A 12033-nucleotide genomic window follows, 5' to 3' on the forward strand; every position below is an offset into this window, starting at 1 on the left:
CGTTTTAATGCTCTTCGTTTTGATGGTGAGAACGTCGTCGAGTGGATTCATGGTATACAATTGTACTACAACCACTACTACACACCTCTATCCGATCGGCTATACCTAACTAAATACTTGTTTGATCACCCGGCGTCGACATGGATGGAACACTGGAAGGATAGCAATGCCGAAAAGGGGATGATTGGCAGTCAAGCAACGATTTGAACTCGATGATGACTACGACGGGCATGTTCAGAAGCCTCATACCTCCATTTCGGATTTGCCCACTTCCTCAGAAGCTTGGTCTCCAGCCGCTTCCTCGACCACCACAGCCGCTTGTGATGAAAAGGAATTTGTTGCTGAAATTTTGATTGAAGAATCTAGCAACAGTATTAATAATGAGATTGGGTCGGAGTACAATGGACTTGTGTCTACTCCCTTTTCTCCAATTCACAATCCTATAGTTCCTCACCATTCCAGTGTTGAAGTTAGTGGATCGGTTTTTGCTGATGAAGAGAGCATATCAAATTCATTCACTTTTGTTTATACAACTATTTGTGATGAGAGTTTTGGACCAAATGACACGGATGATGATGAAGCTGGAGACAATGTTGTCAACACTGCAATTGATAGTAGGTGTTGATTCCTTCTTTTACATTGATAGTTCAAAGTTATTTTATGAATTGGATTATTTGGGCGTGACCAATATACAGCTCCCGAATTACGTAGTGGATGATGGTATCTTGCAGGGTGGGGCCCTACATATTCGACAGGTTTCGAATGATGCAACGAGCTTCCTTGTTCTACACGGTGATGCTCGCACAATACCACCGGGCAATCCATTTCCAAGCCAAGCCTTGACTTATGGCCTCTCCGAAACTGAGGTTAATAGAATCAGCCAGAGTTTTTTGGGATTCAAAACATATGTAGAAGGAGTTATTGATGGGCTCTACTCTCATCCCCAATTTCTTCTTCACCGTGACCATTTATGGTGCTTGCTGATCAAACCAATGACTACCCAAGAGGGTGTTGAAGTTTGTAGTATACAAACTTTGACTTTTGTCAGAGTTTCCAATCCCACATCGGTGGGGTATTGGTTATTTGGGGGAGTGGCTGCCTATAAAAGGAGCACTCCTCCCTCATTTGTAATCACCTCAAAATTTGTATCTCTTCTCCATATAAATATAAGCGAGCTCTGCAGAGAGTGCTTGGAGACGTAGGCAATTTGGCCGAACTCCGTTATCAAAGTTTCGGGTGTGTTCTTTCTTTATTATTTATTTTGTTCCGCATTTATTTCTGGGTTTGCTTTTCTGCTGTGATATTGTATTCAATATTATTTGCGGGTTTTGTAGTAGTGTTTTGTACACCGAATGATAAATTCTGTTTGGAGTATGGTAATTAAGAGAGGACAGTGTCCCCACCAGTCTTTCCAGAGAATTTATTTGGGGAAGTAATTTTATCGAGGTGGACCCCATTGGGTTAACTCTAAAATTACTGAATCGGTTCATTTCACTATTTGAGAGAAAATTTGCCTGGTTTTCTCAACAGAGGGTACAAGAGATCAAGTTGAAAAACAAAGATACATTTGGACATTCTGCAGCAATCACTGCATTAGAGGGAAGACGTTAAGAGGTCATGTGACGGTTCATGTACCCCAAATTGCAGCTTCTAAATATGCAGTTGGGATCATTGTGGTGGAATTTGAAGGTGGTGATTATCACACCAACTATGAATTGAGCAAGAATATGAACTCTTGGATGATTTCTGATCCCGAACCCACCTTTATTGCAATGACTGCAACTTCCTGCAGAGAATGCGACATGGAATTTGCCTCCTTAAGGCTGGTTTCTGGACATACCAAGAGTATACTTGGGAAAGTGATGAAGGTGTCTAGTGTTGTTGAAGATGATGAGAGTTTATCAGACTTAGGAATTTCTGCATGATTCTTCGGAGGATGGAATCCCTCACTAAGTTTTCGGGGGTTGTGAATCCCTTGTTTTTTAATGTGGCTGTTTCTCATTGTGACGTATCCAAGCAGGATGAAACTGGTTAGAAGTGTGGTAAGTTCCCAGCAGGACGTTGCTGGGTGCTTAATGAAACTGGTTAGAAGTGTGGTAAGTTCCCTCAAGTTCAACTCTAGCGTAGAGGATTATGATAATTCGGATTACTTAGGAAGTGTTATTGCATTTCGTGGGAGTAAGTTATTTCGTGGGAATAATGGAGATTTCGTTCCAAATGCATTAATTATTAAAAAAAGGCGCCCGAATTTAGTGACCTTGATGTGAACGTTGATGATGTCGAGAGGTTTAGGGTTGAAAATGGAATGAAAGACCATAGGTGTGATGATGCATGGCTTAAAAATTATGGCAGTGAAGGTCCTATTGCACTAGCTAAATTTCTTGATGGTGAAATCTATGAATCGGTTTGGGAGGCGTCTTTATCCACAATTGGTGGGGACTTAGATGAAAGAGCATGTTGTCACTCAATTGGGCTACTGTATGGAGTTTTGATTCATGAAGTCCTTATTCATGATTTGGATGAGATTAGAAATACAGTCATCCTTGGAGATGGTTGCAATTTAGTCGAGGAGGGAAGTAGGATTGTTGTTGCAGCAGACTTATGTATGGAAGTCCATGTGATGTCAAGTGAGTTTGAATGGGTTGTTCTGAACATAGTTGACGCTGCTGCCTGAGATTCGCATTAGGTGCTGTATTTTTGTCTGCTCCAGCTACAAAGAGTACAAGCATAGAGGGAATTACAAGTGGAACTCCTATCGTTGAGACTGATCCGCCAATTATTCGGATTTTGCAGAAGATGAGCCAGAAGTTCAAATGGCATTAGAGATGGCAAGCTTGGGCACAAGCAATCAGCTGCAGAGGAAGTGTAAATGGCTAGTGGTAACCTATGTGTTACTCCAATTTCGAGCTTTAGCACATGGAGTAATAAAGGTCATCGTATGCTACACTTTCGTCATCTCTGCTTTGTCTCTCTGCCTTGCGGACAAGGCGATTGATTTCGGGGAGGGAGTTGATAGGGACCTCGAGCCCCAAACCCAAACGACCAACTAAGCCGTGGCCCGACATCTTTTATTGTTAGTTTATTATTTATTTCCTTGTCTCTATAGTATTTCTGGGACACAAATCTTGCTCCTCAAGCAAGATATTTACCCTATTTTAGCATAGGATTTATATAAATCTTTTCAGGTTTTCTTCTTGATTCTTTCCCGAATAGTAGAGTCGAATCAAGCAAGGTCCGGATTCTATAAATACTAGAGTCCATTAGAGAGTCAAAAACATTGAGAATTAAAGTAATAAAAATGCTTTTTCTCACTCTCGAAACCCTAGCACTTCAACTAGGTGTGTTTATCATATTTTCCGATCAATCTTCGTCGTACGCGTGCTCTTTTTGCATCGATAGAACCTCACGTTCTATCAGCAAGGCGGCCCAATCTTCACATCGATCCTCCAAAATTCAACAAAGACGACCCATCAGTCTGGATTCACAAGGGTCCAATCCTATTTCGACTATTTTCAAACGTCGGAAGCTGACCGTCTACGCTTAGTCGGCCTACTGTTTAAACACCGCACGTACAATTGGTTCTTCCACCAACATGATCACAATTTGTTGAAAACATGGCCTGAATTCTTGGAGGCCGTGAAACGGAGATTCGACCCTCTCCGGGCGTTGTAAGTGACAGGTACGATTTTGGGGGAATATGTTACAACCTTAATCAGTGGCTGCAGTACACATAATTTCATACATTCCGATATAGTCAAGAAATCAGGATGGGAGGTTACGCCAACGAGTCCTCCTTTTCGTGTTTATGTGGGCAATGTTTATGGGGAGTCGTTATTCTGTAAGCAAAAGTGTAACAACGTCAAGTTTTCACTTGAAGGGCATGAGTTTGTTGATGATTTATTTGTGATCCCCCTTCATAGTGCAAAGATGGTCTTGGGAGCTCCGTGGCTGAAGAGTTTGGCTGAGATTTAGCGAAACTATGACGAACACACGATGGAATTTAGGCATGACGATAAAATGGTTACATTGCGCGGCCATTGGGAGAAGGGAAGGCACATTTTTTACAATACAAAAATGGGCTAGATATGTTGCTAGGTGATAGTATCAACTATGGAGACATTGTTGTGATTAGTATCAAGTCAGTTTTCCATGTTTATCATAGTTGATTTATTATTCCATTAGCTATCTTTATTTGAGGTTGTCTTTTCAGTAGGATTGGTTTGTTATTTTATTCCAAGTAAGTATGGAAGACTTAAAGCTTGAGGTTCCAAACATTCTAGCATCCAATTCTTACAAAGAAGGTATGAATCTTATCATTACTTCCCTTTAAGTTGTTCTAACCTTGGAAGTTTTAGATTAAAATGAAGAAATGGGTATTCAAATTTCTCTAAATTCTTAGTTTTGTTTTAAGATTTAACTTTTAGTAACATGATTTATAATTAATAAAGAATTTATTCAATTATGTTTAAATGAGTAGAGTTGTGTACATTGGCATATCATAGTTTAAACATGTTATATAGAATAAATTTAATCTCGAGGGATTATGGAGTCGAAAATTGTAAGTCTAAGTTGGGAGAAAATGCTGTGTATGTGTTTGAATGTTAATTGTTGTGCCTATGCTGAATCTAGGATTGTTTATGTGCAATTGGAATAGTTTAGCATGTTTGAATACTCATACAAAAAAGACCTATAGTTGCATAACATAAAAGGAGAAATCTGTAATACTTGTAATTGTTAACCGTTAATCTATGGAGTATTTGACTGAAGGAATAAAAAAAAAATCTTGAATTACGGAATCTCGTTTATCCAATTATAGTATTTCATTTTGGGTCTTCCAGCTAAAGTTAAGACTGTTAAGTATTTTCTTTTTTTTTGCAAAAACAATCCACCTTATCTATCTTCTCTTCATCTCTCAACTTTATTCTCTTTCAATTTAACTTAACACAATTTTTTTCTTAAATCTTCTGGCCTAAAGAAATTCCTCAGCTATAAAGGAACATAGGAGTTATTTTTTTTTATCATACTTGTTTTATTCTCGCCATAGCCATAGCTATTTGCCAAATCTCTTATTTGACAGCTTATGCATAAAATTGTGGTTAACTTGCAAATAAATCAACACAAGGCATACAACACCACACAACATTAAGTATGTCACATAACAAAGTGTTGCAATCATTCTTTACATATATTGTCAATTTATACAAAAACTTGAGATAACAACATTGTTCACATTTTAAAAATCATCAATAATAGTTCCTTATTATTCATCCGGAGCCCAATCTATTTGCCAGAGAAAAACGTCTTACCAACTAAGAGTATTTCACTAGAGCAAGAAGTCGTCAACCCTAGCATTCGCTTCCCTAGACAGAAACTTCATACAAATAGGCGGCTTCACGCCCCCCATTGCAAGAAGTGAGGCCGGCAGCGTCCATATCCCATCTCCGCAGATCAACCCTGAAGCCACCGCGGGCGCAAATGCGTCCGCCTTCTCTCTATCGATCCTCCTCCAAACCAAAAGGATCAAGCTCCCAACACACATACCAATGACGGAATACGCCCCGATATAGAACGGGATCGCCATTGCCATAGGAATAGGAATGAACCTCCCCCATCTGGGCCCCACCACGTCCTGGATGCCATTGATCACAACGGCCCCAACGAAGAACACGCAGCACAGCGTGAGGCAGTTCTTGGGCAAAGACGAAACCCCCTCCACTCCCAAGATCGCAATGTTTCGGTAAATGGATGCGTACGGTGCTGGAAACTGCGAGCCACTAACCCCGAGATCATCAAAGGCCTTGTAGAAGATCCAGAAGACGCAGGGCGAGATCACGCATCCCATGGCAGTTCCAATGAGCTGGCTCACGAACATAGACCGCGGAGACGAGAGGGTCATGTACCCGGTCTTGAAGTCCTGGGTCAGGTCTGAGGCGGTCGAGACGTTGTTCATCATCACCCCACAGGCAGCCAGCCCGGCCAGAACGCCTCTGTGGGCAGCTCCGGCATGCGCGCCGATCAAAAATATCACCAGCTTCCCGTAACTCGAAGCCAGAGACCAATCCGTAAGGCCGCAACCGTAGGCATTGCTGAAGGCTAGCACGGGTGTAAGTATGTATAAGACTACAATGTAGTACCATTTTAGAGTGGGGAAGATGTGAGGAAGGATAGCAGAAGATATAACTCTAATAATGATGTAGCCGGAAATGGCAATCCAATTGGGGATTTGGTCCTTGAGAAAAAGATGGGTTCTACGTTGATCGTCGTAGGAGAGAGGATGAGGAGGCGTAGGGGTGTTGTCGTTGCCGACGACTGGTAGGGCTTGAGCCGCCATTTTGTTGCGAAGTTGGAAGTACAAGACGAATAAGGTGTGGCTTAGGATCTTAACCAAGTTGTAGAGGCCATCGCCAAGAATTATGGCTATGGCAATGAAGACCTAGACATTTGGTAAGAAAGATAAACAAACAAAACCAATGAGATAACATTTATAGTCCACGTTTGACTTGGCGTAGGTTTTAAGAAATATAAAAAAAAATGAATGGGAAAAGGTTATTGGATCCCACATTTATATATTTCCTCCGTCCCACAAGAGTATGCACTCTTTCCTTTTTAGTGCATCCCACAAGAATATGCATTTTCAAAATTTTGAACTATTTTCTCTCTAACGAGGTGGGACTCATTCTCCACTAATAATACTTTATTTACTTTTCCTCTCTCTACCCCTCTCTTATTTTACCAATTTTGCATTAAAACTCGCGCCAAATCCAAAATGCATATTTTTTGGGCACGAAGTATTAGTTTTATAAATAAATGTGAGTGTAATAAGTTGGTGGAAAATGGGGTCCATGTACCAAAAAAAGAAAAATAAAATAAAATGGACAACATTTCACGGACGGACCGAAATAGCAAAAGTTGACAGTATTTCACGGACGGAGGGAGTAACTACGAGACAGAAGAATTATCTACCTTATCAAACTGCCCCAATGGATTTAAACTTTGAAAAATGAGCGATGAGTTGATTAAATTAGTTAGAAAATTGAACAATAAATCTTGGACAGAGTGGACTTTTTTTTATCGAATTGGACCAACCCTTACACTGGCGTATCCAGTGTAGTAAAAGGGGGTACAACCGTACCTCCAAAAATGCAGTTTTGTATTATATATTGTACCATCTATTTAAAAAGCTTTAGTGGTGCAGCTGTAGAATGCGCCTCTCGCCTTTTGTGAGATGTGAGTTCGATCCAGTGGCCTCATTTTTATTCTTCTATTATTAGATTCTCCTTTATATTTTGGAGTTATATTGTACTCCTACATGAAACTTGAGTGTATTTTTGTTTGCAATTTATTCTTTTCTTCTTCCATTTTATAGTGATTATATTTTTACTATTATTAGATTCTCCTTTATATTTTGGAGTTATATTGCACTCCTACATGAAACTTGAGAGTATTTTTGCTGCAATTTATTCTTTTCTTTTTCCATTTTATAGTGATTATATTTTTATTTATATGGAGACTTTCATGTGTTTTTATCTATAGATTACTATGTTTATGTATTATTTTCAATACAATATCAATAGTTTATTTAGTGTATTTTTTATTTTTAAAAGATTTACTTTGAAGGTATTTTATTTATTATATAATATTATATTTATAATTTTATATTCACAACTAACAAAATGAAAGAAAAATGAGCGAATAATTTTCTCTATATCAAAGTAAATATTGCACCCCCGAATCAAAAATCCTGCATACGCCACTGAACCCTCATTATATACTGTTGAGTCAATCACATTTCGGTTTCAGCCTAGTAATATTGATTTTTTAGGATATACTCAAGTCATTTTTTTGGTTTAAGTTTAGCTATGTTGTTGAGTTGTTTAAAGTTTTAACACATGGATGACGAGCTGTTTTGATATCATGATAGAAGTCCATGAAATTCTTATCTTAAAACCAATCGAGTGAGAGTCCATTACATTGGTTTCAGTTTTCTCTTTTATGCCTATTTGGAATATTTGTTATGATTGCCAACAAAGAGAACAGGAAAAATGGATTACCTTGTAACCTTGCAAGCCATGAAGGCTGGAAGATGGATAGTCGGCAGAGTACCAGTCGCCCTTCCGGTTGTTTATCAGCGGCCACATAATGCCCCACGACAGGATAGCGCCAACCAGCATTGATATGTTAATGAGATACGGACATAACATACCAACACCAACATATGTTGCTGAGAAATCAAAATAGAACCTGATAGAGAGAGATGTAATAAACACTTAAGTTGCCTTTTGAATAGATGTATGTTGTTGCGGATTTTGGTGTTCCATATAGACTGAATGAGCTCTCTTTCTTGTGAGTTTGTTACAATGTAAAACTGAGGAAACTCACTTGTTATCGTATGCTTTAAGGCCAAATGTAGGGAAACTGCTGAATCCGCAACCATCGGTTGCAGTGAAAAACCATTGGAAGAAACCCCAGAGGAAGCTGAAGGTGAAGAACTTCCCCAAAGCTCTTCCTTGTTTCCTTGACCACCCAAAACATGTTGGACAATCATTTGAGAGTGATATATAGATAAAAGGTTTGTTGCTAATAAAATCACGAAGAATAGGCTATTTTCTCATTTGTCCTACAACTTTGTAAATATGAATGACAAATCATGAAGTTTCAAAAAAACTCAATCATCCCATCTGACCAAATTTGGGGTGAAAGATAACTGAAGCCGAACTGACAAATGGAAAACTCTACATGGAGAGATTCCGTGTAGCCTAGAGAAAGAGTTGAACGAGTAAAGAGAGAGCGTGGAGAGATGAATTTATACTTGCTATTTAAGTTTTTTAGTCTCAAAACTACATTGTTTAGTCGTCCACGTTTTCAAAACCAATGGGTGACTGGAGGAGGGGCCCATGACACTTATATAGTGATTTCAGTTCTCTTTTACATCAGTTCTCTTTGTACACCGATGTGTGATAGTTGTAATATACTATTTTTTTTAGTTTCAATTGCCAACAATTCCACATCACTAAAGTTTTACATGTGTGCCAACTCCACATTTCATTTGTCCAACAAAAATCATGGTGGCACAATACCGAAATTTTGAAACTCAGCCATTTCTAAATCAAATTTTTAAAGATGTGGGACGGAAAGTGACTAACTTGGCTAACTTGGCTCCCTTAGGAGTGTGAAAGCTGTTGATGAGATGAGCTGTTGCCGTACCACTTGGAAAAGTAAGTCTATAATCAATGATCATGATCTGAAGCAATACGAGAAACAACGTTAAGTCAGTCTATAATGAAGAGACTTGATTCTCAGTTGTTCCACAAATGCAGAAGAATATGCTTACCTTCCGAAGAGGTACAATAGTGAAGAGACCCAAAAAGCTAACGCTGAACAAGAACACAATCATCCATGAAAGTTTAGGATTCTTAGTATTCTGAGGGTTATGATCAGCAGTTTGATTGCTGATATCTTCGCTCATACCAAAAAGATAGCTCCCAAAGCCTCCTGAGATTTGATCAGTTTGTGCTAAGCCAGAAACTTGATTTTTGGGAATGGAGTGTCAACAACACATACTATCTTCGTTCATTAAAGATAGACTAAGTTTTAAGTAACACGTGTTTCAATGCGCAATTGATAAAGTAAGAGAGAGTGAAAAAAAAGTGGTGGAATTTGTGTTAGTGGATTGCGGGTCCATATTATTAGTACTCCTTCGATCCCTATTAAATGTCTCATATTTCCTTATTTGGACATTCCCCAATAAATATTCATTTTACTTTTACTACTTTTAGTAAATGGAACTCATATTCTACTAACTCTTTCTCTTCAGAATTACTTCTTCCGTCCCACAAGAATATGCAGTCTTTCCTTTTTAGTTCGTCCCACAAAAATATGCACTTTCTAATTTTCGAAAGTTTTCTGTCTCTAATGAAGTGGGACCCATTCTCCACTAACAATACTTTAATTACTTTTTCTCTCTACCTCTCTCTTACTTTACCAATTTTACATTTGATGATAATAAATAATTAAAATAGAGAGAAAGTAAAGTAAGAGAGAGAATAATATAAAAGAGGGTCGTATCTACATTATTCTCTTACTTTCTTTACTTTCTATCCGTTTTAACTATTTATTACTCCCTCCGTCCCACAAAGATTGTCCCATTTTTCCATTTCCGTCTGTCCCACAAAGTTTGTCCCATTTCACTTTTACCATTTTTGGTAGTGGACCCTATATTCCACCAACTCATTCCTACTCACATTTATTAAAAGTAGGACCCATATCCCATTAACTTTTTCAACTCACTTTTCATTACATTTCTTAAAACCCGTGTCGGGTCAAAGTGAGACTATCTTTGTGGGACGAAGGGAGTATTTTTTTTCTCAAAAAATACGTGCAGAAAAGCAGTCAATCACTTGAGATGAGATGGAGGGAGTATATAAAAGTGGGTCCATTTCCACTAACTTTTTCCACCTACTTTCCGTCACAAAGTCAAACAATTTCTTAAAACTCTCAGTGGTCAAATATGAGACATTTAATATAGACTAGAAGAAGTACTACTTAATTGTTTAAAACTTTTCATATTTAGAAATTGATCTAATTTTCATGGACGGCTCAAGTAAAATTAGTCTATTTTTTTGGACGGAGATAGTATAATTTGTGTGTGTGTGTATGTGAAAGAGAGAGAGAGACCGCTGAAGGCGATGCCGGAGGAGGCGACCACACAAGTCTGAATGACGGCGTTCTCCTGCCTAGTAAATGGCTGCTTGAGAAAGCCAGATTTCTCGAGGAACTTGGTCCACGTCTTGACGAAGAAGAATCCGAGGAGGCCAGCTGAGATGTTGAGTGATGGGATGATCCCAGTCGTCAGATTCAGATTCATCACGATGAACGTGAACAGAATGGCCAAAATCATAGAAGTCGAAGCAAAGACACATGTATGTGTGAAATATTGGAACAGATATATATAAATAAGAAATTAACATAAAATTAAAATAGTACTGATATAATTCCTTAATATCCTATAAGGACGCAAAATTAGGGGACTAGCAATCATTTGCATTGGAATTTTTTTTAAATAGCTAAAAATTTGAGACGCGAAATAAGCGTGCTTGAATTAGAAGGCGCATTAAATACGTGTCTCTAATAATTAAAATTAAGGGACACTTTTCATAAATATGTCTCTAAACATTTTCATTAAGGGCTAGCATTAGATGATCTATGCCTCTAAAGCGTAGGTGATATATTTTACCATAAAATAGCGTCCTTGATTGTAAAAAAGCATCTTTATCTGTAACTTTTTTTGTAGTGCTGTACAACATCTATTGTGCTTGAATAATATTACCCACTTTTGTTCCATTAAAAGTGAAACACTTTTTTTGGATTGTCTCATTAAAATGAAAGATTTCTTAAAATGAAAATAACAAAAATTTCTACTTTTCATCTCTTTACTATATTCTCTCATCATTGACTTACAAAACAATCCTTTATAAAATTTTGTATCAAAAAACAAATGTTTCATTTATAATGGGATGAAGGGTACTCCATTATTTCTTTAAAAATATAATACTCCTTGCTTTAAAACATGAAGATTTATAATGGGTAATTGTAAAAGTAAGAATGCAAGATAGTGATAGAAATAAAAAGTGATTGGAGTATCGTTAGTTAGTGGAAAACAGACCCTCCCCTATTAGAGAGAAAAAAAATTCTTTATGTAGAAATTTGAATTGGTTTCATTTTAAGGGAAGACTCAAAATGGTAGAATTTATTTATTTTAATAGACAGTTGAAATATTTCATTTTCTGATTATGCCGTATAATGGGACGTCTAAAGAAATCGAACATTTTAAAAGGGTGATGGAGATAGTTTTTCTAAAATTAATTTATTGACGTGGAGATAATATATTTCCTAAAATTAATTCTTGATAGCACCGACCTCATATTGATTGAAAGCTGCATGTAGCTGTGACACAAAATTGATAGTTGTCATGAAGACTTCAGAGAAGTCAAGTTAATGGCAAGCGCCCAAAATTGATGTGGACATTTATTTATT

General features: G+C 37.8%; 1 protein-coding gene across 1 annotated transcript; it reads right to left on the bottom strand.

Annotated features, from left to right (window-relative positions):
• Positions 1-5125: 5125 nt before the first annotated feature.
• Positions 5126-10894, bottom strand: LOC125199440 (probable metal-nicotianamine transporter YSL7). The gene is made up of 6 exons (XM_048097446.1): positions 10675-10894; positions 9332-9492; positions 9144-9241; positions 8380-8514; positions 8052-8241; positions 5126-6433 (listed from the first exon to the last, which is right to left on the bottom strand). The coding sequence occupies exons 1-6, from the start codon at positions 10862-10864 to the stop codon at positions 5324-5326; spliced, it is 1884 nt and encodes a 627-aa protein (XP_047953403.1). The 5' UTR covers positions 10865-10894; the 3' UTR covers positions 5126-5323.
• Positions 10895-12033: the final 1139 nt, after the last annotated feature.

Source organism: Salvia hispanica, unplaced genomic scaffold (assembly GCF_023119035.1).
Source record: "Salvia hispanica cultivar TCC Black 2014 unplaced genomic scaffold, UniMelb_Shisp_WGS_1.0 HiC_scaffold_505, whole genome shotgun sequence".
Taxonomy (NCBI): domain Eukaryota; kingdom Viridiplantae; phylum Streptophyta; class Magnoliopsida; order Lamiales; family Lamiaceae; genus Salvia; species Salvia hispanica.